Source organism: Elgaria multicarinata, chromosome 3, assembly GCF_023053635.1.
Source record: "Elgaria multicarinata webbii isolate HBS135686 ecotype San Diego chromosome 3, rElgMul1.1.pri, whole genome shotgun sequence".
NCBI classification, from domain to species: Eukaryota; Metazoa; Chordata; class Lepidosauria; order Squamata; family Anguidae; genus Elgaria; species Elgaria multicarinata.
This window is the reverse complement of record NC_086173.1, coordinates 15,961,979-15,989,349: the sequence shown is the minus strand read 5'-3', so window position 1 is coordinate 15,989,349 and position 27,371 is coordinate 15,961,979. Positions and strand designations below refer to the sequence as shown.

Below are 27,371 nucleotides of genomic sequence, written 5' to 3'. Positions count from 1 at the left end.
AACAATACACTATCTAAAAACAGTACAATACAAAAGTTTTCATGTATGATACACAAGAATCCCCCCATTCCCAACTCTACCCACTTAGCATGCATACCACAAAAGCAGCCCACAACAATTGTGCCATAACTAATGTTTAAACGCTTGGGACTACAAGTACGTCTTTGCTTGGTGCCAAAGAGAGGACAGTGCCAGGCAAGTTTCCTTAGAGACAGCATTCCATAATTCCATAAATTCCTATGGTACTGAGCACCCAGCTTTTCACAAGGGGCTAAGACATGCATGGCTGGAATACAAAATCTCTCCTTTTTTTCCAATAGTCAAATTGTTGAGTAGAAACTGTTGCAGCCAGTTACAGCAAAGCTGTCAGCTGGCCCTGGTATGTTTCTTTATATTTGAATTACATTTAGCAATGCATATGCAGTTTTTAGAGCAGCTGGTGTAGAAGATTTAGAAGTCTCAGTAGCTTCTTCATTGTCCACTGCTAAATCAGAAATTGCATTTACTTCTTTTTCTGGCCTTTTGCACTGGGGCATCTTGGTTGTTCATGATGCACCCAGGTCGACTCACTTTTATTCTCCAAAAGGCATTGCAGTGATTTGAACCCTAGATTTGAATCAATGAAACTTCGGGTTTATATTCAATGAGGAACAATCCCATTGTCGTATAGACGGGGCAGGGCTGCACTAAACTTTGAGATATATCCTGGATCACAGTCAGAAAAGTATATAATGGCTTTAAAATGAACTAAAGAAGGAACTAAACACTTGAAATAGCATATTTTAACTACATTTTTATTGGATTTTTTTTAAAAAAATACAAATTGAAAAAGCAAAATAGTTTCATACAAAAGTAGTGGGAGAGTTTGCAAACGTCAGTGAAGAAATGCAGAAAGAAGATATCATCAGATATATTAATGGCATGGGCAGGATCAACACAGGTGGAATATAAACAAAATGGCCACTCCAGCATGACTGATGCTGCATGGAGGAACACTCTAGCAAGGGAACATTATTAACATAAGAAATTAAATGAAACCATTGACCTTCAAGCAGCCTCTGATGCTTCAAGGTCTTGTCTGGACATTTTGCACTAATCAAATTCTCTGAGAGCCAAAGTATGAGTACCTGCATGTTTTCCCTCTGCCATTAATAGCAGCGCGTCGGGGAGAGATTTGCACCAGGAACCGGGTTCGGGGAAAGGATGTTCCACAAAACATGTAATTTGGGCCTAACGTGGTCTACTTAAACAACGAAACTGCACTGGCTGTTAGCTCTGTTTTCTTCCAAGAAACATTTCTGCCCATATAGTAAAAAAAAAAAACCACCAGCAAGAAAAGTTCAATGTACGAGGGGCATTTTAGGTGGAGAGCAGGAAAAAAATGACATCCCCCACTTACTGTCTAAAATGGTACAGTCACCTCATGTCTCAGCCTGGTTTACATATGTAGCAGGGTCAGGGGGGAATGAGGGGTTAGAATCCCACGCTGCTGCTGATAATGATGATTGGAGTGAGAGGGACGAAACATAATCATTGACGGCTCATTCCAATATCACAAAAACGACAAAACACAAAACAACAATAAGAGACTCTCACCCCTTTCTGGTGTGTGTAGATTGCATCTTTTGCAATAATTAATTTCATTCATTTTTCATTGGTTATAAAAATATTCACTACTACATAGTGTAATTATGTTGTTTCCACATCCCTTCTGCAATCTGCAGACCTCAAAATCCCAAGGTGACTGATGCCCCCTTTCCAGCGTACTTGTAGACCACCAGTTACCAGAGAAGTGGTCAGCTGGATATTTGGGGAGGGAAACAGGGATGTGTGTGTAGACGAATGAGCATGTGTGTGGTGGGTACATAACTGTCGATAGCTCAACATGTGTGCGGCTGTGGTGGCAAATGAAATGAAGCAACAGTTACGCAGCCAATAAGATCAATGGGTATCTACCTATACACATTAGAATGACAGGGAGACAAAAGGATGGTTGAGCAAGTAACTACATGGGTGAATAAATGAATCTGTATGGAAACAGAAAAATGCTCTTTTTAACATGATTCCTCTAAGCAGGATAATTAGATACTGTAGCGCACAGAGCTCCTATAAGCATCCTTTCTGCTCAATCAGGAGAAAACAACCTGGTGCCCCTTTAGATGTTTTGGACTACAATTCCCATCAGTCATCCTGGCCAGTGGTGAGGGGAGATTTAGTCCAAAACATCTAGAGAGCACCGACCTGACAATCACTGTTAAATGAACCTCTTTCAAGACTTTTGCAACCATTGCTACATTAAAGGCACTTGCTAATGACCTTTGAAAACTGGTGGTCACCGGCTAGTTATCTCCCACCTGCTTGAGGAATAGCTCAAGAAACAGTTTGTTGTTTGTCACCAGCAAAGGATACTGAAGCCTAGGTTTTGTACCTGGGTGACTAGAAGGAGTCCTAGACAGGGTGAAGGAGGCCTCAAGGACATGCTCTTGCTTCTGGAGGAAACTGGTGTTGCTTTACAGACTAGCACTTGGTCTTCTATGTTCACCTATTACAAAAGCGTCGGATGTTTCCAGCACTCTCTCCTCAAAACGAAACTGACTATTTAAAAGGCTGCCCCGAAATCTGTACACCTCAAAGAGAAGTGGGGAGCATGAAACACTAGAAGAGGGAGTTTGGGCAGCTGCTTCCTTCCCTTGCTCCTACGGCACCGTAACATACTGAAGAACAAGGGCCTCTCCCACCACCCCTCAAGGTGGGGCCATGTTTGGCCCCATAGTTTGTGAGCGGCCTGCCAGGTGTGAAGTGAGCGGCCTGCCAGGTGTCTTAGTAGTCATCTTCATTCTGCTGTGGCCGCAACACCACACTGTGATAAGCTTTGATGCAGGAGAAGGCCGTGGGTGGGATACGACGGCGGTCAATCAAGTTGTTCTCCAGGTGCATGGACACAATATTTGAATCCTCTGCCACTCGAGTGTCGCAGACAGAATTCAGGGGGACATGCCTGCCGGGAGGAGAGAATAAGAAGAACACATAAAAAGAAAAAAGCCATGCTGGGCCTAAGGCAAAATTCCGAAATCATTATCAGTGGAATATCTTTATTAGGCCGACCAAAATATCACCAAAAAATAAAATAAATGGCCAGGTGATGACTATTCACCATAAATAGCTTCCACCCATTTGCACATTCTCTCACACCTACACCAAACTGTTAGTGAGAAATTTCACTCAGGGAGAAGCGGTGACCAGGCCCAGCTTCTGACACAGTGCACAATGAGAGTGCATTCAGCATTTTGATGCTATCCAACCATTTTCAGCTTTTCTACACAAAGCATTCATCGTGAATTTGTCATTCCCTATTTATGGTTTTTAGATGATGTCATGATCCTCCAGTTTCACTTCTATGGCTAAAGAGCACTTTCAGAGGGTTTTGTTTAGAGCAGGGGAAATGTGGTATTTAATTGTAAAAGCAAAAGAAAACCTTTAATCCACTTGTATATGTATGCTATTCTACTATACCACAGACCACTTAGAGGTTATTGTAGCAGGAAAGCAGGATAGGAAATGCTCTTCATGTTGTGCTCGGATCTCAATTCTGTGACGAAACCGAAAGTAGATACAACGGGTTAACAGTAGGAAAGCTCTTTGTATTGGGAAGGGTGCTTGCCAACATCTTCAGTTTAGTGACCTGGACTTAGCCAAGCAGTTGGGGCAGTATGGCCAGGGAGGTGTTCTATCTGATTCTTTAATATCTGGGCCAGTGACAGTGTGGCACATCACCCTGAAGAATGTGGATGGCCAACACAGACCTCACTCGATACTCTCCGACATGCAATGGCTCTCCAGATCCTTCATCCAGCCTGAAATGAAGGTTCTGACACAGAGTGAAAGTCATCCTTCATCTAGAGAAGGCAAAGGCCGGGGTACGGACTCTTTACCTGATACGGTTGTGGCTCAGCCGCAGAACCTGTAGCCCCTTTAAGTTCAGGATGCCGCGGGGAATGGCCTGAAGCTGGTTGTTGTCCAAGAGCAGTTCCGCAAGTGAGCGGTAGAGCCCCAAGAAGGAGACCGCGTGGATGCCATCGTCTCGCAGCACGTTGTGCGACAGATGCAGGAATTCCAGGCCTGGCTTCATGTGGGCAAAGACATAGCCAGGGATACGCTCTATGCGGTTGTGATGCAGGGTCAGCTGCTTCAGGTGCCGGGGGAGGAACGAGGGCACGAGCGCGAGGCGGTTGTGGGACAGATCCAATGACTCCAGCTTCCTGGGGGAGAAAGAGACACGTAAAGCTCCATCACACCGGGGCTTACAACGCTCCCTACCTTCACTTCTCTGCCAGTTTTTTCGTCTCTCAGTTACTTCACTTTTCACAAGAGGAAGTACCCAACGAGCACGAGGCCCATTGACTCCACTGTTCTAATGGCGCTGCTTCTCCTGCATACAGCAGGAGAGAGCAGCGATTCCGTGTTTAAAAATACATTGGACTTAAACCGGGGGGGGGGGGGGGGTTGTTGCAAAAGGAAGGCCAGAAGGGGTGGATGGCGCCCGGGAGGCAGACGACATCATGTGAGGGACCTGCCCAGTAACGAGTGTGCAATAGCTCATCGGATGGAGCTTATAGGTCCTCATTAGGATTCCTGCCTCGAGTGGCTACCATTTAATGGTCCGAAGTGGGGGGGGACATCAATGTACCATATATAAAAGCCATTCTGAAGCAGATACCTAGATGGAGCTGTGCAAATAAGAAAAAACTTGACTCTCGATGGCAATGGGACACTGGTGCACCAGAGGTAGAGAAAAGAGTTGTTGTTGTTCTTTTAAAAACATCACTTCAGTGGTATCTCCAAGGGTATCCCTTTACTTGCTTCCATATATATGAATTGGTAGCTGCCGCTTTTCTTACCCTAAACACCAAAGCAAAATCCCCTCTTCTACCGAAGTATCAAAGGTACAGGAGGCCTGTCCTGCCCTTTTCAGCTGGTTAGTCTGTCAGGAGGGACAGTTTTGATGCAAATTTAGCTTAATTTTCAATCTAGTTCTTTTCTAGTAAAGCCTCCATCTCTTGAAAGGTGATTATAATTCAAGAATTCAATATATTATAATAGAGCAAGAAACACTTTTAGTAGGTCCCCCACTCCCCCACCCAGGCTATTAACAGCAGTAGAAGAGGCTATTAATAATGGAAGCTGCTTTTTCCGATCACTGCATCTACATTTTGAGAAAAATAAAATCCAGTGCTGCTTCTATTCATACCCTTGTTAAAGGCACACGGGACCCTCCAAGTTGGGGGTGGGATCATTTGTGACACCAGCTAGGAGGCAGCAATCCTTGGTTTCATCCCTAATGCTGAAAACGCTGGGCTTACTCACGGGAGGTCTATCCAGGCACGTGGAGCAATGCGTTCCTCTTGCAATTTGTTATTGCTCAGAACCAGCATAGTGAGGTTCAAGGTTTTGTTGAGGACACCTTCAGTTACCTCCTCAATCCGATTGGAATCCAGGTGCAGCTCCTGCAAAGGGGTAGTGAATGAGTGGGGGAGAAATGACTTTGAGTTCATCTTCAGATGGCTCCAGGACCCTTCCTTGATTGACTGCCTCTGTGAACTCTTGCCTTGGACCCAGTTTTCTTCAGTCCCATTAGCAGTGATAGATTTGGCCTGCAGACCCAGCACTTACCCAATATACCAAAAATGCTCGCACAAACCCACAAGGAGACCAGTTAAATGGGGCTGGGGACAGAGTCGCTTTTAAAGAGAGTTGAAGATGGTAGATGATAGGATCATTACCATAAGAAGAGTCCTGCTGGTGGCCCCTTCACATCTGAGCTTCAGGCAGGGTGTATTGAGAAATGCAGCCTCTTTGTAGCTTCTGTGTGTTACCCTCCCAGGGGAAGTTATGAGGAGTTCCTTGAGGAATTCCCAACCTGGCTTTCCTCCCTTCCCTCTGGGCAGCATTGTCTTACTGTGGGCCACTTTAACATCCACTTGGACTCAGATGCCATCTGAGCCAGCTTTCGGTCCATTATATCCTCTTTTGGCCTTTGGATTTCCCCCTCTCTTCCTACACATTCATCTGGTGGGGTGTTGGATCTTATTATTGTTCGGGAGCTGACCCCCCTGTCCCCAGTTTTGGGACTAGATTTGGGTCATTCAGACCACTTTTTAATCCATTGCTCCTTTGATCTTGCTCCCCCACCTCTGCCTCCCAAACGAAGGGTCAGGAGGAGAAGGGCTAGATCAGCCCGGGGGTGGGGGAGGCTGGAAGACGCATTCCCAGAAGTCCGGGATCACATCTTCCAGCTCCTCCCCCCCAGGGCCAATTTTGGACTTCTCCTGCACTAGATTGGCGCTGGAGGACGCGTTCTCAGAAGTCCAGGAATGCACCTTCCAGCCCTTGGGGGCCAGTCCTGGTTGCCCCGGAGACCTCCATTATTCCGGAGGTCTCTGGGGTTTCCCGGTGCATCTGGTCACCCTACTTATTATCTTCTATGACTCCTGCATACCATCCAAAACTTCAGAGCTGAATTTATACCTGGATCTGCCAAGTCCTGGCTCAGATTTAGAGGATCAGCAACTCAGTCTCCTAAGGGTGCTTAGGTCCTCCTATTATAAATAACAACCACTGGCCTGCTCACTTGCAAAGATGCGGGCAACCCTGAAGGGACAGCCCGAAAGCGATTCCGGTCCAACCGCAGGTAGATGAGTCTGCCAAGGGGCTTGAAGGTGGTGGGGATCACATTCCCATCATGCAGGTGATTCCCCTCCAACTCGAGGGTGAGGAGTGTGAAGAGGCCTGTGGAGAGGATGGGCACACAAGATGGATCCATAAATGCCATTTAAGAACTGTGGTAGCATGGAACCACCTCTTTGAAGGTTCTTGTACAACAGGGATGGGGAACCTCAGACCCACGGGCCAGATCTGCCCCCCCCCCCCGAGTTCCAATCTGGGCCTCCAAGGTTCCTCAGGTGGCCACACACCCCTTCCCCATCCCTCCCCCTACCCTCAAAGTGCTGATTGTTTGGTGGTTTCCCGGTGTAGTTTTATGCAGCTTTCCCCCCATTCTCAAAGACTGAAATGTCTCTCCTAAGACTTAGTTACTGCAGCAAAAGTGAATTAAAATATGCTGGTATTTTGGCCCTGTCCCTTTTGCCTTCAGCCCCCCTTGCTTTCAGCCCACCCACCACTTGAATATGGCCCCCGAGATTGAATTTGGCCCTCGGGCAGGTAGAGGTTCAACATTTCATCCGTATGAGGTGGAAAATGGGTTCCCAGTGTATTTTGAAATGACATTCAGAAGTTGATCCAGTGCTGACATTATGATGGGAAAGGTAGGGGCCAGGCTGGCCCTACCATTACCAGAGTGAGGCAGCTGCCTCAGGTAGCTGATTTTGAGTATCAAGAAAGGACAGCAAATTGTTGTGTAGTGTGTGTGTGTGTGTGTGTGTGTGAAGGAGGATTTGTGGGATTTTCCTCCCCAGGAGACAAAATAAATTGACCAGCCTTTGACTAGTATGAAATGGACAAACTGCACTACTTAACTTCCTCCAATTTTAACCAAATGATGCTTCCCTGTAGCCTCCTACAAGCATAGCTATGGGGGGTATCACACAAAGTAAGGTGGACAGACCCCTTCTGGTTCCTGTAATTAAAAAAACTACATAGGTCAAAAGCATACTTAAATGCTAGTCATATAGAGTTAACATCTTCCCTCATTCTGTTACCAGCCTTGCTCTTATGCCCTTAATCTTCTTAACATGCAGGGATTTAGCAGAGAGATCATTTCTAATGGTCAGGCTCCTGGGAAAGAAACAGGAGCGAATCTAAAATAAAAAGTTTACAACCCCGCTATCAAAATGTCTCCCGTTGGGGACAGAGAAACTGCTTGGAGCAACAAACAATAACAACAAATCCAAATTCTGCAAGTGACATATTTGTATGCAAATCAGCTAAATTTCCCCCCTTTTCTTCCAGCTTCCACTACTAGACCAGACTCCGCTCTCAGAGAGAGAGTAGAAACAAAGGGCCTCTGTTAAATGCACACAGCGCAGGACTTGCTCACAGGAGGCCCAACGTGTACGGCAGCTTCCTGTTTACACACCATTTATCAGCTGCTAACAAGCTGCGCAGGGACCAACCCACACATCCAACATGGGCTGATCCTAGAGAAAGAAAAAGCCTACAGTAAACACATCCTCCCGTGACATCCGGGTGGATTGGGAAACTTCCACTTTATACTGTTCAGAGTGGAAAAAGCACAACAGACCTGTTGCATGCATGGAAATGGAACACAAGGAGCTTGTCTGTACGCTTTGTATTCTCCGTTGTGGCTGTGCAGTTGCGCCCTGTTGTTTATATGATGCAGCTGCCAACTTGCAGCCACGTCGTGCTATTCCCTGCAAAACTGTGCATTTTTGATGTGTCATTTTACCACAAGTTTTTACTCTGCTCCGATGTTTGTGTGTGTGTCAGTGGTGATTTCAGTGCAGATTAAGAGGGTGGGCCTACTTAGGGGGCAGATCCCAGTAGGCGCGACAACACAGGACAGGGGGCAGGCTCCAGGTGAGTGTTTAGTAATAGCCACCACGGAGACATTAAAGTCTCATTCTGGAACGAGTGTAAGGACAGTTATTATGTACAACACATAAATTCAATGAGCTGTAGCAGTGCAGCTGCAGGCTTTTAAAGCTGCAATGTTGTGCAGAGTTGCCAGAAAACAAACAGAAAATGGTTTCGGCAGTTTTCAGTCCTTCGATATCTGCTGCCCATTCCCGCCGTCCGACAACAGTGCTGCGAATTTTCCTGACTGCACAGCCCATGCTCACTCCTGCCATGTAACCCTACTGATGCCACTTCGCAGCAGTGAGGCTGAGGGCTTTGGAGAGAATCAGTAGGCAAAGCGCCACCGTATAGACACTCCTAAGGTGTATTTGCATTCAGTAAATAGCACTGGCTTTGGGTTGGCAGGAAGGGGAATTGAAGGGACAGAAGAGGTGGCACTAGAACAAGATTTATTTAGGTTGCAAGTTGCAGCCCAAGGATCTTTGTCTGCGTGACATCTCTTTGGCTGCTTTTGTCCACCTCAGGGGATGGTTTCAGGTCGTTCAGACACATGGCTGCTGTTAGCAAAATGAATAACCGCATAGGCTATTATATAATTGTTCGACTGTCTGCATCTTGATAACATGTGCAGGATTTGCAGTAGAGCAGCCTTCCCCAACCTGGAGCCCTCCTGAAGTTTTGGGCTACAACGCCTAGCATTCCTGACGATTGGCCATACTAGCTGAGGCTGATGGGAGTTGTAGTCCAAAGCATTTAGAAGGCAACAAGTTAGGGAAACCTGCAGTAAAGACATGTAGCTGTGATGTAATTCACCCATAAAGATTTAGTCAGTGACAGTGCTGATTGAAAGCCCATGTGGGGTGGTTTGGGCTGTTGGGCTAGGACTGGCGAGAGCCAGATTCAAAACTCTCTACTCAACCACAGAGCCCACTGGGTGACCTTGAGCCAGTCATTGTTGCTCAGCATGACTTAAAGTTACATATATTTTAAAAAATAAATGAGAGGGGGACTCTGGTGCTAAATCATAGCTTCCTGTAGCACAATTTTGCTTGAAAATAAGGTGTGTGCTCCGTGTGTGTCTTGTCTGCAAGGAAAATAGCCCCTTTTTTTGCTGCCGCCACAGCAACAAATTTCCCGTTGTGCTAGCAAGCAGTATTGACATTGTGCAAACATTGGTTTATACTGGCACAATGTCAATAGCGCCAGCACACGGACACCACTGGATCCTTCCCATAAAATTATCTAGTGTCTCCTATGGGCAGCTGCCACTTCTACCCCTCTAATGAAAATATATATATATATAAAACATATATAATACAACAAAATTGTTAAAAGCAGAAGAATACAAAACATACAAGTCAATTATCAGAATAATTGGGCATCTTCCAGCAATAAAACAATTTAATACAGGAAGATTTATTTATTTTTCATGGCATCAAAGGGGTGGGGGTGGGGGAGAGTCAATCTTGTACTTTTAAAAAATGTTTATGGGACTGTTTCCATCTATGCCTTGAGCTGAAAAAAGCGCCATTATGCATAATGAAGGTTGTGGCAGCTTTGACAGCACAGTGCATTCCACAGTCAGAAACAGGATATTTCTCATGACTGGAGTATGCACAAATCTATAGGGAATCTGAATTAATAGGGTGCCCCCTTGTGTTTACAAATGTTCTGGCACCTCGGAATGAGGGTCTCCACCCCTAGTAAGGAGCCTTTTAAAAAGGGGGGGAAGGGGGGAGTGAGAGGTCCCATACCTCGAAAGCTGTGTCTCTGCAGCCCTCCTAAATTATTGTCGTTCAACTTTAGCTCCAGTAGTGAATTGGGTAAGGCTGGGATTGTAGTGAGCTGGTTCCCGTCCAGATTCAGACGCTTCAGTTTGGTGAGATTCTGTGTGAGGGGAGAAGAAGGTTCAGTAACACCATCAATGGCATGGAGTGGGGTGGGGTGGGGGCCTGGTGATCAGATCCCACCATCTTTTTTCTTTCTCTTATTCATGATTCCGATATGCTTTGTTTGTAGACCTGGGCTGGGTAATAATCCTGCAACGCTATGAACTTATGCACCGTTGGCTAACATCCCCAACTGGCTTCTCCCATGGGTCGATGGCCCTTCATATGCAACCGGTTCCCCATCCCTAATCTCTGGTTCAGTTCCCCACACCACACCATGGCATCTCCTTTCCTCCCACTCACCTTGAAAGCTTCTGGGTGCAGCCCTGCGGAATCCAGCTTGTTCTTGCTGAGATCCAGCCATTCTAGATTTGGCAATCCCAAGAAAACCCCAGCTGGGACATGGGCGATCTCGTTTTCTGGGAAGTATACAAGACAGAGGGTGAAAGATACTAAAGAAGATCCTGTCCAAGACTAGTATTTTCAGGGAAGGAAAAAGAATGATGTGAGATCCCTTGATTGCATGTATTATTATTAATTATAATTATATTTATTTATTTATTTATTATGTAAAATATTTATATCCCGCCCTATATCACTAAGATCTCAGGGCGGCATACAGATAAAAACATACAGTATAAAACAATAAATATACACAGTTAAAAACAAATTAAACCATAATCCAAGTTAAAACAATATATAATTTAAAAGCAATACATGCAGTTAAGAAAGTTAAAACAATGTGCCAGTGAGTTTAACCGTCAAAGGCTTTGTTAAAAAGCCATGTTTTTACTTGGCGTCGAAATGCAATCAATGTTGGTGCCAGTTGGGCCTCCAAGGGGAGGGCATTCCACAGTCGGGGTGCCACCACAGAGAAAGCCCTCTGCCTTGTCCCATCATAACGTATATGTTGCATTGGTGGGATGCGGAGAAGGGCTCCTCCAACAGATCTAAGGTCTTGGGCAGGCATATATAAGGAGAGGCGCTCTCTCAAGTATCGCGGTCCCAAGCTGTTTAGGGCTTTAAACGTCATTACCAGCACCTTGAATTCCGACCAGAAGCGTATAGGCAGCCAGTGCAGTTCCTTTAAAACCGGTGTTATGTGAGCTCTGTAAGATGTACCTGCCAGCAGTCTAGCTGCTGCATTTTGCACTAGCTGCAATTTTGCATGCTGCTTTGTACAGAAGTACTAAAGCAATGAACATAAAATATAATGGCATCAAAACAACAATAAAAATAACAATAAAAATAACACAATACAGTTGTGGATTATGGGTTAACAATGTCTGGCCCCACCTCTCCCCAAATCTCTTTCTCTCTGTCCCCTCAGTCACAGCTTCAATGGCCATGCTGGCTGTGTGTAATGGGAACTGTAATCCAACACATTTAGAGGGCACCAGGTCAGGGAAGACTGTCCAAACCATGGTTGGTCAGATATAAAGCCTTAGCAGGCTCACATAATTGCTCTTCCTCTCCTGAGCATCAATTCCCTCTTCCGTTTCCTGTTCCTTCAAGCCGTAAGTTCCAGTGATATTGGGCAATCATGGTTACTGCTAACCTCCAAACAGTTATTTGAAGCCTGGGTTTGAAGCGAGTTGGCAAACCATAGGGCTGAAAGTTAGTGCTATAACAGAAGTTGCATGATTTGGATGTTATGAAAAACTATCCTTAGAAAGGAAAGGAAGGAGGAGGGAAAGGTGGAGAGAGCATGGGATCTTGCAGCATGTTCCTGACCCTTAAAATTATGGTCTGGAGGACCATCTGAATTGAGTCAAACACCGTTCCTTATTTCAGCAGGCTGACGACCAAAACTAGGGATCCTGGACTACTTCACACCCGTCTCTGAGGATCTTAAAATAATAGAGCAGGAAGGGGCCTTGGAGCCTAGACATGAACTGGGAGGTCTGTGATCAGAATCTCGCTGTGTTCCTGTTTATAGCTATGAGTTCTCCCTCCCTAACAAAACTGAATTGGGGTTGTGTAACTGTGTGAGATGGGAGTTTGAAGTCTTTTCCCTCCGGTGCCGTTTCCCCCTATTTTTTCCAGGAACACTGAATGCAGTGGAAAGAGGGATCGCTGTTTATGGAGTGTGCCCTCATCCCACTTACACCTTTGGTGAACAGATCTTCGCAAAGTTTTAGAAATTTGAAAAACCCATTTGACCAGAGGGACAAAAGAAAGCTGTGTGACAGTGTGCCATGGGAAATAAACCTCTCACAAACTCAAAATGCTCTTTAAAAACATTGTCTTTCTTTTCAGCCTAATGGAAGATATTTTATTCTACTGGGTTGTGCTGTTAGTATGAAAAGTTTCAGGTGGGAACAACTTCTTCTAATACTTGTATTTCTTTGTTTAATACTTTGTTATAAATACAGGTGGGCGTTTACTCGGGCTCGCTATAATGTTCTCCCTTCCAAGTTCACAGAAGGCAGATATCAAGGAATTCCAGTCTCCCAAAGGTTATGCCCATGTGATTCAGGTGAGATAGAGACATCCTCTCATGTGCTTTTATACTGCTCATTCTACTCAGAGGCCCGGTCAGGCTTAATCCATCCTCTACTACAGGACTTTCCAGGTAACACCGATGAATTTTATACCAAGTTCCTCCTTGCCGATAGAAACCCCTCAGTTACCTATAAGGTTGCTAAATTCTGCCACTTGGCTATGAGGACACGTCATAACCTATTAACCTCAGAGGACTGTTAAATCTCTGGGAGATGGGAACTAAGGATCTGTACTACTTTGTATGGTTGCTGTTACTGAATTAATGTTGTGCTGATCTTGGACCGTAATAAAGGGCCTTCCTAGACGAGGCCTTAGCGCGCATTCTGTCCCGGCTTCCCTGCTGTGCGTCCAGATGACGCACAGGGGAATCCGCAGACAGGCCGCGCTGAGGCCTGGTCTTACCCGCCATAAGCGAAGTCGCTTATGGCGCGCCTTTTCCCCAGCTCCGGCCTCAGGCCGGAGCTGGGGAAAGTGTGGAGAGTTCCGCGGCTTTTCGCGGCTCCTCGCTTACTCGCGAGGAGCCGCGAAAAGCCACGGACTTGGCACGATGCGCTGTGCCCATCGTGCCAGGAGGTGGGTGATCCGGGGGGGGGAGATGGCAGAGGGCGACGAAGGAGACAGCGAGGTGATGGCAGAGGGCGACGAAGGAGATGGTGGGGGGGCGGAGGGCGACGGAGACGATGAGGGGATGGCAGAGGGCGACGAAGGAGACAGCGAGGTGATGGCAGAGGGCGACGAAGGAGATGGTGGGGGGGCGGAGGGCGACGGAGACGATGAGGGGATGGCAGAGGGCGACGAAGGAGACAGCGAGGTGATGGCAGAGGGCGACGAAGGAGATGGTGGGGGGGGCGGAGGGCGACGAAGGAGATGGTGGGGGGGCGGAGGGCGACGAAGGAGATGGTGGGGGGGCGGAGGGCGACGAAGGAGACGGCGAGGTGGGCGGATGGGGGGGGATTAAATTAAAAAAAAAACCTTACCTTCTCCGGCGGCTTCGGGCCCCACATGGCCCCTTTAAAAAAAAAAAAACATGGCCGACGCTGCAGGGCTTCCGTCGTCCCTGCGGGTCGGCCGTCTAGGAGGCTGGGCGGCGCGCGTTAAACTTAGCACGCCGTAGCCCCGCCTCCCTGCCGGCTTATCCCGGCAGGTCTAGCAAGGCCCAAAGTGATTGATTGATTGATACTTTGTTTAATATTGTGACACACAGATGATTCCGAAGAATTCCTCAATATCTGGATGCACATCTGAGGAAAGGCAGCAGAGGCCTTGGGCACACTGGGTGAAAGATGGGACAAGGGAGAGGGCTTTCTCTGTGGTGGCACCCCGACTGCGGAATGCCCTCCCCTTGGAGGCCCAACTGGCGCCAACACTGATTTCATTTCAACGCCAAGTAAAAACATGGCTTTTTAACAAAGCCTTTGATGGTTAAATTCAATAAAACGGCACATTGTTTTAACTGTTTTACCTGCTTTTACTGCTTTTAAATTATATATTGTTTTAACTTGGTTCATGGTTTAATTTGTTTTTAACTGTGCATATTTATTGTTTTATACTGTATGCTTTTATCTGTACGCTGCCCTGAGATCTTAATGATATAGGGCGGGATATAAATGTGGTAAATAAATAATAAATAAATAAATAAATAAATAAATAAAGAGAACAGTGTGTAAATCCTACTGGTGCAGAGGGGATTACAGAGTGGTAATTGAACAAGGCTACAATTCTGTACACATTCACCTGGGAGTAAGTCCTGTTGAGGGCCAAACTACAGGACATGCAGCTTGCCCTCTCTTTCTTTCTTATAAGTAAGGCCTCAGCTAGACGAGGGGGGTAATAGTAGGGTGACCATATTTTGGAAACCAAAAAGGAGGACAACATGGTCGCCCCCAAGGGGGCGTGTCCAGTACCAAGCGGGCGTGCCCACCCGAACATAGCCTTGGTCACATATTTGATTTTACAGCACACATTTAAGACAAATCTGTTCTACATAACATCTTAATGTTAAAATCACTGAAATAAAGAACAAGTGAGAGATTCAATGTATCTGAAATTAACTTCATTCACTCCTACTTTTGTAGGTTTTGCTGTACTTTGAAGCTTTTGCTATACTCTGTGTGTTACATTCTCCCCTTCCCTCAAATATCTTTTCTGACTGTATCTTCACACATTGCAAGCTGCTGTTGTTGTTAACAGGGTTTGCTACTGGCCCCAGATCTGTTTCAAATTTGGTATGGCTAAAGCTCTACCTAAAAGCTATCATGGTGCCAACTTTCAGCTCTTTATCTTTAAAAATGACAGTTTAAAAAATAATAATTTTAAAACCTCATTTTTAAAAAAAATCCTAAAAAATCAATGGATGAACGTATCTGTTTCAAATTTGGTGTGGCTAAAGCTCTACCTAAATCCTTTCATGGTGCAAAGTTTCATCTCTTTATCTTTAAAAATGACAATATAAAAAATAATAATTTTAAAACCTCAATTTTTAAAAAATTCCTAAAAAATCAATGGATGAACGGATCTGTTTCAAATTTGGTGTGGCTAAAGCTCTACCTAAGTCCTTTCATGGTGCCAAGTTTTATCTCTTTATCTTTAAAAATAACAATTTTAAAAATAATAATTTTAAAACCTCAATTTTAAAAAAATCCTAAAAAATCAATAGATGAACAGATCTGTTTCAAACTTGGTGTGGCTAAAGCTCTACCTAAGTCCTTTCATGGTGCAAAGTTTCATCTCTTTATCTTTAAAAATGACAATTTAAAAATAATTTTAAAACCTCAATTTTTAAAAAAATCCTAAAAAATCAATGGATGAACGGATCTGTTTCAAATTTGGTATGACTAAAGCCCTTCCTAACAGCTACCATTGTGCCAAGTTTCATGTCTTTATCTTAAATGACGGAGTTATAAGCATTTTTGTTAATTCCCATTAGAGCTGCTCTTCGGGGGGGAAATCCGGATTTCCCCTCCCCCTCCCGGATTTGTCATCAAAAACCCAGACAAATCCGGGCAAATTCGGTCATATGGTCACCCTAGGTAATAGGGCGACGATCTTGCGATTTTATGATCGCGAGATCGTCACCCTGGTGTACACGCAGTATGCAACATCGCGGCCGCCATTTTGAATTTATTTTTTAACCAAGGAGTACATGAGCGCTCGTGCGAAAATCATGAGTATTTTTTTAAAAAACAAAACCCTGAGGAGCTCTGTGCCCCATGCCCGGCTCCCGGCTCCTCGCAGTTACATGTGAGGAGCCGGGACAAACCACGACGCCCGGCCACACGTTCTGCGGTCTCGGGATCATCCCGGGACCATGGAAAAACTGGGCTAGAAGGGTAGGCAAAATCCTGGGGAAATGGAGGGATCATCCCTCCCTGCTCCCGGGATCCCCTGTGCGTCATGTGAACGCACGATCCCCGGGATAATGCCCCGTCTAGCTACGGCCTAAGTGTGCATCCCCTGACATGAATCAGGACCACTGCACGCAGGTTGGGGAGGTTGAAACCTTTCTCTCCCAGTCACTTGTTTTCCTAAATTTGTCTGCCTGCTACTCAGGGGCAAAAGAGAGAGGAGAAAAGCCTCCATTGGCACCATTTCTGTGTAGACATGTATGGGATTCCACTGTAAAGCTGTTACTGGGGCCAGCAGAGTGAGTGCTCACATTGGGAACAAGATTGAGTGGGGGTCGAAAGGACGTTGGCTTCATTGAGCAGGGGGTTGGACTCGATGGCCTTGTAGGCCCCTTCCAACTCTGCTATTCTATGATTCTATGATTCTATGATTCACAGGTGGCCGGAGAACCCCCTCCCTGCCTCAGATGTTTACCTGCCAGATAGAGGGTTTTGAGTGCGGAGTCACTCAGTTTGGGCACATGTTTCAGGCGGGCGTTGCCACACGCAATGGCATGTTCATTAAGCAGACATGTCGTAGGCAGTGAGGGCATGATGGGCTCATCTCTTTCTTTGGATACTGCAGGCCTCCATTTTGGTTTGCCTGCTCCTGCTTGGAAGGCGTTCTTGAGAGTCAGGCTTTGTTTCGTCATACTCGCAGTTTGGGTGATATTCCTGAAAGGGACACTGGGTGTTCGGCCACCATTCCTGTGCAGGGTGCCCGGCTCTGTCCCTGCCAGTGCCCGGCTGACATTTCTGTGAGAAGAACTGGGCTCTTTCCTTGGCACCGTCCAGCTGGCATTCTTGCGAGAAGGCCTGTACTCCATGTTAACTCCCGTCCTGCTGATATTCTTTTGCTGGGTGCCGTTCCTCTTCCCTGGCAGTGCCCGAGTGGCATTTTGCTTGGAAGCACTGTGTTTTTCCTCTAGCATTGTCCGGCTGGCATTCTTATGGGGAGGGATGCGTTCCTTCCTGGCTTCAACCCAGCTGGTATTCCTGTGTGGGGTGCCAATTTTTTCCCCTGGCAGTGCCTGGCTGGTATTTCTGTGAATGACACTGGGCCTTTTATTTGTCTGTGCCTGGCTGGCATTCCTCTGCAGGATGCCCTGCTTTTGCCCTGGCAGTATCCAGCTGGTGTTCATGGAGAGCATGCCATGCTTGCTTGATAGGGCCTGCTTGGCATTCTTCTGTTGAACCTTGGGCTCTTTCATCCCCTGTGCCCGGGTGCTGTTCCTCCTGAGAGTGCCATGTTTCTCCCACAGGAGTGTGTGGCTGGCATTTCTGCGAAGGGTGCCCTGTTCTTTTCCTGAGGATGACCTGCTGGTGTTCCTGCGGGGAGACAGGTTCTCCTTTTGCAACAATGCCTGGCTGGCATTTCTATGAAGAAGTCTGGGTCGTTTTCCTTCTTTTGTCTGCGTGGCATTTTTCTGGGCAGGACTAGAGGATGCCTGGCTTTCATTCCTGGGCCAAGGGCTTGGCACTTTTCCTGTCTGTGTCTGAGTAACATTCCTATGTGTGATGGCATATTCTTTTCCGGACCTTGTCCTGTGGCGGAAAACATCTCCCTTCACTGCTGTTTTCTTAGCATGGATCAAACCTACAGGGATAGAAGAGGAACACTGAAAAGCAGAGCCAGCCTAGACATGCTGTCTCCTACACGGTACCCACTCGTTACCTTGGAGCCCCACACCTAGGGTACTTCCAGACAAGGATTTTACTGTGCAATCACCCTGCCACGTTCAATTTTATGAGAGGTCCGCACATCAGCATTTTCCATTTGTAACCCCTCCCGTGTTTTCCCACCACTTCTCCTGTCTTTTTGCTTACCACAGAAAATTCATTAGATGGTATAGCTGCACAATGGCTTTGGTTTAGTAGCACTAGGAGCCTGCTATCTCGAAGCACCCTTAGTTATCAGACCTTGTTTAACACAGAGTTCCCCTATGCAAGCACAGCATGGCTCTTGAACAGTTCCCATTCATTCAGATGGGGCTCCCGCTGCAGAACATTCCCTCTTCCCTAGAGGTCAGACCAGTCTCCCTCTCTGGCAAAATGGTTCCTGAAATCCACCATCTGAGGCCGCTGCCCTGTTGTTAAAACCCTCTCTGTTGAAAGAGGAAGCAAGGAAAGTAGATTTATGTACCCATCCGCTGCATCTGCAGACCAGCTTTCTGCCAGAGCAGGATACAGGGGGGATACAGCCTCCCATCTGGTGGCTGCTGCTGACACCACACAACGTGGGCATTTCCTGTGCCGAGTCATGCTACACATTATGCCCATAGTCAAGCCCAGCATCACCCTTGCACAACTGTTTAGGCCTCGGTGTTGTGATCAGGCCTGTTTCCCTTAGTGTGGGGGAAGGAGTTTCAGGCTTTCAATCGGAATCAGATTCGGAAGCAGAAGAAACAGGACTAGAAACATACCAGCCTACACAGGAAGGGAGGGAGGAGATTTTCTCCGGCCCTTCACTGGCCAGGGATGAATCTTCACCGGACCTTATCTATGAAAATGTTAACAACTCAGAGTCTGTGGGAACTTAGCAATCCTCAGAGGGGGAAGGGACTTCAGAGATGACCAATCCCAGAGTCCGCCGCAGGTTTAAACAGGCGGCGCTAAAAGAAGGCAAGAGGCGATCGGCCTGACTAGCTTCTTGCCAAAGGCTTCTTCAGAGGAATCCTCCCTGAAGTTAAAGGGACTCAGGGAAAAGACCTTCCCTTCTGTTGAAAGGACAATTGTCTTACTTAATTCGCCAAGTTTTAGCCTAGAGGAAAGTTCCTAGTGGTGCAAAGAGATGTTTATTTGCTGAATATTGCTTTGTGGATTACTTGGCAGAAATCTTTATTGTCTTGCACTGCCGTGGGAGGGCTTGGAAACATGACACTCAGTGCCCTAGCAGGGCTCACCAGTGTTGACGTATACCCAGGGCCACTCAAAGCGAGTGTCTCTGAGCTGCCATTTTAAATTTTCCACTATGCCCCTGAGCAATGCAAACAGTGGGGACATGGTGGAATTTAAAATGGCGGCTTGTAGCCGCTCACCACTGTCTCCAAGCAGTAGGCTTGCTTGGGGTTGCAGCCTAAAATTGGTAAGCAAACTTTTAAAAATGAAACTGACAGGGTCGGTGCCCAGGGCAGGTAGGGTTGGGCACCTGCCAAGGGCCAATATCCAAGTAAGGGCCCACTGACAAGAGCCATCTGGGCTTGCTCCTCCTCTTCACCATGGCAACCTGCTTGTTCACCTGACTCTCACTCTGGACCACCAATGGTGCTGGTGAGAAGGAGCAGCAGCAGATGCCCCCTGCCTACATGCTCACTGTCTCTCTTCCTGTCAAGCAAGCAAGTGGTAGCAGTGATGAGAAATAGGAGGAGGAGCAAAAGCAGCTGGTGACAATGTTGCTGAGGGAGGGGCTCCACTGAGGGGGCCTTGGCCAAAGGCCCTCAAAAACCTGGAGCAGGCACTGAAACCTAGAGCAGACCTATTGACAAGCCTGCCTCTGTTCCCTTATCCCTACTCTCTTTCTTTCATACCTTTCTGGGGGTACGTACCACCTCCTGCCTGGGCTAGGCTGATGTTTGCCTCAGGGCTAGTGGCTTCTGGTTTGGCAGCGGTGCTGTTGGTCTCTATGTTCTTAGAGGCCAACACCTTCTTTCCAACTTTGGCCAATTCTTCTTTCTTGACCACAATTCCCTTCCCCAGATTTTGGGTATCCAGATGGGGGAGGGTTGTCTCCTTTCTCCTCAGGACACTGTTCTTGAGGACTGAAGGCTTTCTACCTTTCTGGTGAACATACTTTTCTCCCGTAATGCTTTTCACACCGGCTTCAGACTTGGTGGTCTCTGGGAAATGAAACAGGAAAGAGAAACCAAGACACCTTTGTCACTTACTTATGATTTTTAAAATATGCATCCCCCCCACCTATATAAAAGGCAATGAAAGTAAATGGTTGCCATTCACTCCTATGGTAAAAAGTAAAATACCCCACTTTGGAAAACTGTGGTGGGGAGGGCAAAACCTTAAACTGGTTAGACTAGCTGCTGCCAACAGGGATTTCCTTAGGATCAATGCGCAGAGTGTCTTTGCAAATATGCAAGGATACTTGCTTAAATTAATGTCAATGGCTTGTGATAGGTGGTGGCTACTAGCTACTACACACATGCTACCCCTGCTGGGAGCAAAGATCAATGTCCTGCCTGAGTGTATGGAGGAGTGATTGGAATGTAGCCAGAAAAGGACACAGAAATCTGGAATTTTGGAATTAGAAGCAGGAAGAGTTACAAGGGTGTGCTGTTTGCTCTGGGGGGGGGGGTGGGACTAATGCTGCTTTAAAGTCTGACACTGTCTGTTGGGGTGTTTGCTTGTTCCCCAAGCTTAGTTTGTATACATGTAAATAAACCAGTGTCAATAAAATGCTGTCAGTCTCCAAAACTCTCCTTCTGCAGAAGCAAGCTGACTTTGCGGTGGCTGCCTGTGGGACTTCCTACTCTGCTTGGGGAACTGAGGAGCTGCAAAATAGTATACTGGAGTAAGTGCCCATCAGAAGGAATGTCTTCTATAATAGGGGTGGGCAGAAGTTAGATCTCCAGATATTTTGGACTTCAACTCCCAGAAGCCCTGTCAGCAAGGCCAATGGTCAGGAATGCCCAGTGCTCAAGTCCGAAACATCTGGAGAATTACCCAGCTTTGTTCCAGAAGAAACGAGAATCTGGATTAGAGGTCCATTGCTTTCTTTTATACTCTAAATCAGAGCTGGCATCAAGGGTAGGCATGGTCAGGCACTTGCTGAGGGCCCATGCCCCAGTGGGGGCCCAAGGACAAGAGTCCCTTATGCTTGCTCTTCTTATTCACCATTGCAATCTGCTTGTTAAACCGCCTCTTGCTCTGGCCTGGACAACTGTGGTGGTGAGAAAGAGCCTCCTTGCTCACTGGCTTTCTGCCTGTCAAGCAAGGAAGTGGTAGCAACTAGGGATGTGCTCCGCTTCTAATCGGACCAGCGAATTAGAAGTGGAGTGGGGCGCTTCGCTTCCCCTTAAAGCGGAGGCGAAGAGGATTGGGGGGCCGGCGGAGCGTTGCGAAGAGGATCGAGGTGAGAAAGGTAAGTGGTGTTTACCGGGCCCTGCCGCTGTCGCTGTCACCCATGCGGCGACAGCGGCAGGGCCCGGTAAAAAAACCCTCCCTCCTCTCCCTTACTTGCGTCCATCCGCGGTCCCTCGGCTTCTTCAATTGAGCCCGCAGCTCAACCAGGAAGTCTAGGCCGGCCTAGACTTCCTGGTTGAGCCACGGGCTCAATTGAAGAAGCCGAGGGACCGCGGACGGACGCAGGTAAGGCCCCCCCTCCCCCTTGGTCCCTTACGCAGGGCGGATCAGGGGGTCCGTGCACACCCCTAGTAGCAACGAGGAGAAAGAGGAGGTGGAGCAATAGTGGCTGGTAACAGTAGTGATGGAAAGGTAGACTCAGTGGCAGAGAGGACCCATTCAGTGTGTCTTGCCTAAGGGCTCTCGCAAACTGGAGCTGGCGCTGCTCTGAATGTAGTTAATGCCACCTTGGTCAGGTTGGTCCTGGCTAATGCATCACATGAGGAGTGCTATGGCGTTGTTTACTGAATTCGCCCTGAACTTCAGCAGTGTATTCTCTGTGGAAATGACTGTGGAAAGAAACTGGGTCAGGCATTGTCAGGAGACATATACACAAGACCACACTCTTTGATTAGTGAATCACTGCTGCTCTTCAGTTCAGTGTCTGTGAGTTGCAACGCTTTTCCAAATTGCCAAATTGCTTTTCCATCATTCACTGGAAGGAGAATTAAGACAGAGGACTTAATACAACACTATATTTTCCAGCAAGCAATGCCCCTTACCATGGCCATGATCTTTTTCACAATTAAATTCCATTCAGCAAAAGTTCTTATCAAAGTTAAATTAAAAAGCCTGCTTATTTTATTGCTTTTTGTTGATTACAGCTGAGGAATTACGGATGAATAGTCTGTTACTGTTCTTGAACAGCCTCTCTAAGGGGGTGTCTAGATGCCCAGTTAACCCCGTAGTGGCTGTGCAGGGACGCTGCGTTGTTTATATGACGCAACCACCAACTTGCAGCTACATAAGGCTTTCCCCTCTGAAACTGTGTGTTTTCAAAGTGTCAATTTACTGTGCTTTGAGGACACCACATCTATTATATCTGGCGGCTTCAGTGTGGGTGGGCGGAGCTCTGGGTGGATCCGGTAAGTATGGGAATGAATGCAGGGCAGGGGGTGGGCTTGACAAGTGGAATGCAGTTATTCCTGGCCGGATAGCCCACACTCCCTCCTAGCTTTATTGTTTTTGTCTCACAGCAGCGATGCTGTGGGATTTTGAGGGAATCACCTACCAATGTGGCATCGTGTAGACACCACCTTAATTATCCCAATCTCAGCTTCTCTTCCCATCTTGTGGGAAGGCTTTCATTACTGATTTTCTTCCATTTCCATTTTTGTCACACTACGTTACTATTAAAAATGGGGAGGGGGAAATAATGAGAGGAAAAGCAGCTAAAGAACCCCACTGCATGAACAGTATCTGACACTGGGGCAATTTACTGTGCAACCTGATGAATCTTTATTCAACTCCCACAATATTCAATAGATCATATTCCTTCATAAATGTATTTAAAACTGCAGCCCAAAAGACACTATTCAAGGAACAATTAGCAGCCATGATAAACAGAAACAATAATATAATGAGGATCTGCCAACAGGAAAGTTTTAATTAAAGTCACAGGAGCCCTGAAAAGCCTCAATAGCACTCAATATTGCAAACATCCCCTCCACCAATAACTCCACATACCATATATCAGTTCTGAAAAAAACATGGGAGGACAACACATAAGACACTGGACTAAGTGACCTGCCAATATCATCTGGATTCTCCATAAAAGTGAGTGAACAAATGATGGAGTTCCAGATAAAAGTGTTAGTGTAGAAGCAACCATGAATTGTGGAGTAGAATCCCAGCTCCATGCAGAAGCATACATTGATAACAAACTGAAACTCAATAAACTGAAACTCAATCCAGACAAGACGGAGGTACTGTTAGCGGGTGGTTCATCTGTCCAGCGTGGTGATGTTTACCCTGTCCTGGACGGGGTTGCACTCTCCCTAAAGGATCAGGTCCGTAGTTTGGGGGTGCTCTTGGATCCAGAACTGTCACTTGAGGCACAGGTGAACTCAGTGGCAAAGAGCACCTTTTATCAGCTCAGGCTGATATACCAGCTGCGCCCTTATCTGGACAGAGATAGCCTAGCTACAGTTATCCATGCTCTGATAACCTCTCGTTAGGATTAATGCAATGCGTTATACGTGGGGCTGCCTTTGAAAACGGTCCGGAAACTTCAACTGGTACAAAACAGGGCAGTACGGTTACTAACAGGGACTGGCCGGCGAGACCACATCACGCCAGTCCTTTTACAACTTCATTGGCTGCCAGTTCAGGTCCGGGCCCGATTCAAAGTGCTGGGATTAACATTTAAAGCCCTAAACGGCTTGGGGCCAGGTTATCTGAAGGAACGCCTCCTCCCATATGTACCTGCTCAGGGGTCCTCAGGGGTCCTTCTCCGCGAGCCCCTGCCAAAGGAAGTGAGGAGACCAGGAGGAGGGTCTTCTCTGCTGTGGCACCCCAGCTGTGGAATGAGCTCCCTAAGGAGGTTCGCTTGGCACTTACATTATATGCTTTTAGACGCCAGGTGAAGACCTTTTTTTTCTCCCATCATTTTAACAGTCTATAAATAAATTTTAACTTGGTGTTTTAAATTTGTAATTTTGCATTGCTGCTGTTTTTATCCGGTTGAGCTTTTATATTGTATTTTATATTATGGGTTTATACTGTTGTTTTATACTTTGAATGTTTTTAATTTTTGTGAACTGCCCAGAGAGCTCCAGCTATTGGGCGGTATAGAAATGTAATAAATAAATAAATTGAAAAAACATTTTCATCCTTTCACCTAAGAACAGGCCAAAGGAATTAATCTGGGCTACAAAGCCTTTTTCTTTTCTCCAGAATATACGTGGCCTTTGTTTTGTGCCATGGAAATGGCTGAAACGCCAATCATCGCATGCAGTTTTGCCATAGCTACCTTGCAATGGCTTCAGTGACTTCTACACACCTCTTGTCCTCGCATGGCAGCACAGTACAGACACATTCACAGTCGGCAACTTTTAAAGCACACACAACCTTACAAATGGGATCACCATCGCTTTCCCATCTCTCTATGACACCCCAGTGAGCATGCGTGCATTATAATGGCTTAGGCAGCCACGCTCAAAACAAAAAGCATCTTCGTTGAAATGTTCTTCCGGCTTTGCATCCTCCCATTCTGGCAGCAGTCCCAAGAGCGTAATGTTCCAATTGGGCCTATAAAATTCTGGTTGAGTGGCAACCCTCTTAGGTTTGACAGACGAGAAGACAAGGTCCAAATCTGGGCTGACACATCCAAGGTAGCGTGGGATGAATGGGATGGGAAATGGAGCGGTTCTTCCTAACTCCAGAGTTAGCTTTATCTGGAATTGTCCATAGTGGCGAGAGACTGTTTCGGTTTGATACATTTTACTATTTTGTGGTACTTTGCATGCCCGTCAATCTCACCTCCCTGCAACCAGGGCTGGCCCGAGACATTCTATTGCCTGAATCAAAGGACCAGATCGTGGCCCCTCCCCTTATTTATTTATTTATTTATTTATTTAAAACATTTGTATCCTGCCCTATATCATTAAGATATCAGGGCGGTGTACAGGAGTTGACCAGACTGGCAGTTTAGTCCCAGCGTCTTCCACAGCACCTGAGGGCAACAGACAAGTTTAGGGAGTGCACGGCAGGCCACCTGGCACACGTAGCTCTGCCCTCCAAAATCTTGCTGCCACCGCCTACCCGCCAGCACTTACTGCCTGAGGCAGCTGCCTCATCCTGCCTCCTGGTAGGGCCAGTCCCACCCACCTCTTTACCCCCTTGCCCTTTCTGAAGCCCCTCCCTTATAAGATTCCCTCACACGCAGCATCCTTCCCCTTGACTCACCTTCTGCCACACCCCTCCCCGGGACGAGCTCGCTCGTGGTCAGCTGCTTTTGCCGTTTCGACGGATGAGCTGGCGCCTCAAGGGCAGGAGGCACTGGGGAACTCAAGCCCTCGATGGGGCTTCCCTTTCGCCCCCTGCCGGCCCAGCCCACAGGAGCCCACAGGGCCAAGGCAAAGAGAGCCAGGAGCAGGCGCTTCATCGTTTGGCTTCCTCCCTGACCGTGGGCCTGCTGCTGTTTCCCAGGCTGGGATCCCCACACGAAGTATATTCCTCTACAGGGAGAGGTTTTATATTCTTCATCCCCACAACTCTGACGATGGGGAGGAAGAGGGAGGGAGGGGGGAAGCAGGACTGTGACTGGAGCAAAGGGAGCAGGAACTCCGGCAACACCAAGGGGGGCTCTGGCAATTAATGCCCGTTGGGGAGTCAGCTCACCTAATACAGGGGAGTTTGTCTTTTAGCACCTGGCCAGGCTCCGAGGCCTCACACCAATGAATGGTGCTTCTGTGCCTGCACACAGCCAGCTACTGTCCCGAAATCCTGAGCTGCTCCTGTAGAGAAGGAGACTTGACATCCCCAGAGCCTAGCAGCTGGCCCATCTCTGCACAGTGCCAAGCCTATGACTACAGGCACCAGCGTCCGTCTCGTGGAGTGGCATGGGTTTTTACTGGCCGAGGAAACAGCAAAGGGCCCCATGGGTGTCCTACATGGTATCAGGGATTTGGGCAGATTGCAGAAGTTCTCTTGAATGACCGACCCCCTCCCCTCCCCTCCCCTCCCCTCCTTTTTAACATATAATGGTCAGAATTGCCGACGTGTCTCCTAAAGCAGTGCCTTTCAAAATGGATCCTTCTTGGGTACCTGGATGTACTTGAATGATAAAATCAGTTACAAGAGACCAGTTTGGCTGAAATAAAAGACAGCTTATTCATCATTGCTTTCCCTGCAGAATCCAGACTAGGGATAGGAGATATCGGCCTACACGAAGCAGGATTTAGCACTATGACAGTGGTATATGGTCTGTGTCTTGTGGGCGCCAACCATTGTCAGTGCACTTCAATTCCTCTATAAAGTAGTAGTGTGACTCCTGGGGCCCTTCCACACGCCGTAGTGAAGGCGCGTGCATGCGCCCCAATTACGGCCCCAAAACGATAGTGTGCACTACAGCCTGAAGAGACGGAGGAGGAGGCGGCTGGGGAATCCGGGCGCGGCCTTGCCGCCGCCGCCTCCTGCTGCCGGGGTAAGAGCGACCCGGGTCGGAGGGGGGAAAGCCCGTGAGGGAAGCGGCGCGCCTCCTCCTGCCGCCATCGCTGCCTCCTCCCCTTTCCTCGCCTCCTCCTGGTGGCTACCCAGAGTGCCGCCGTACCGACCAGGCAGGCGCGAGCCGCCTCCTCCTCCTCCTCTGCCACAGCCTTTGGGTCCCAGTCCGTGAGGAGAACGAGAACCGCAGCGGTTGAGAGCGACGGCCTAGCAGCTCTTCCAGAGCCCTGGCTGAGGCGGGGAGGCGGTGGCGGCGGCGGCAAGGATGCGCCTGGATTCCCCAGCCGCCTCCGCCTCCCCGCCGGCCTCCTGCTGCCTGGGTAAGAGCGACCCGGGTCGGAGAGCTCGGCGGAGGCCGAGCTCTCCAACCCGGGTCGCTCTTACCCAGGAAGCAGGAGGCCGGCGGGGAGGCGGCGGCGGCAAGGCCGCGCCCGGATTCCCCAGCCTCCTCCTCCTCCGTCTCTTCTGGCTGTAGTGCACACTATCGTTTTGGGGGCGTAGTTGGGGCGCATGCACACGCCTTCACTACGGCGTGTGGAAGGGCCCCTGCCTTTTATATACTGCTTTCATACCGCTTTCATATTGGAATATCCTGCTTGGTGCAGATTAGGCCATTGACCAAGTTGGTTCGCGTCAAGGTGCTGCGATGTTCTCCTTGATCACCTTGTTTCCACTACAGATTGTGAGCTGTTTTTTTCCTTTCTTTGTTCGAACAACTAAATTTTACCTTTGGGTGCACAAA

At 47.6% G+C, this 27,371-nt stretch overlaps 1 protein-coding gene across 1 annotated transcript; it reads right to left on the bottom strand.

Annotated features, from left to right (window-relative positions):
• Positions 1–2,820: 2,820 nt before the first annotated feature.
• On the bottom strand, positions 2,821–25,568 carry LOC134393926 (uncharacterized). The gene is made up of 9 exons (XM_063118955.1): positions 25,370–25,568; positions 19,858–20,166; positions 16,767–17,927; positions 10,746–10,861; positions 10,308–10,440; positions 6,629–6,786; positions 5,365–5,504; positions 3,933–4,259; positions 2,821–2,998 (listed from the first exon to the last, which is right to left on the bottom strand). Exons 1-9 carry the CDS (start codon positions 25,566–25,568, stop codon positions 2,821–2,823), a joined length of 2,721 nt encoding a protein of 906 aa, XP_062975025.1.
• Positions 25,569–27,371: the final 1,803 nt, after the last annotated feature.

Bases quoted from the DNA above. Each gene is read 5' to 3' on its own strand.
- LOC134393926 (XM_063118955.1), bottom strand. From the start codon at position 25,568: ATGAAGCGCCTGCTCCTGGCTCTCTTTGCCTTGGCCCTGTGGGCTCCT. The intron at 10,862-16,766 runs GTAAACATCTGA...TATACTTCCCAG, and splicing joins CAAAACCCTCTATCTGGCAG to AAAACGAGATCGCCCATGTC. The intron at 2,999-3,932 runs GTAAAGAGTCCG...TCCTCCCGGCAG, and splicing joins CTGAGCCACAACCGTATCAG to GCATGTCCCCCTGAATTCTG.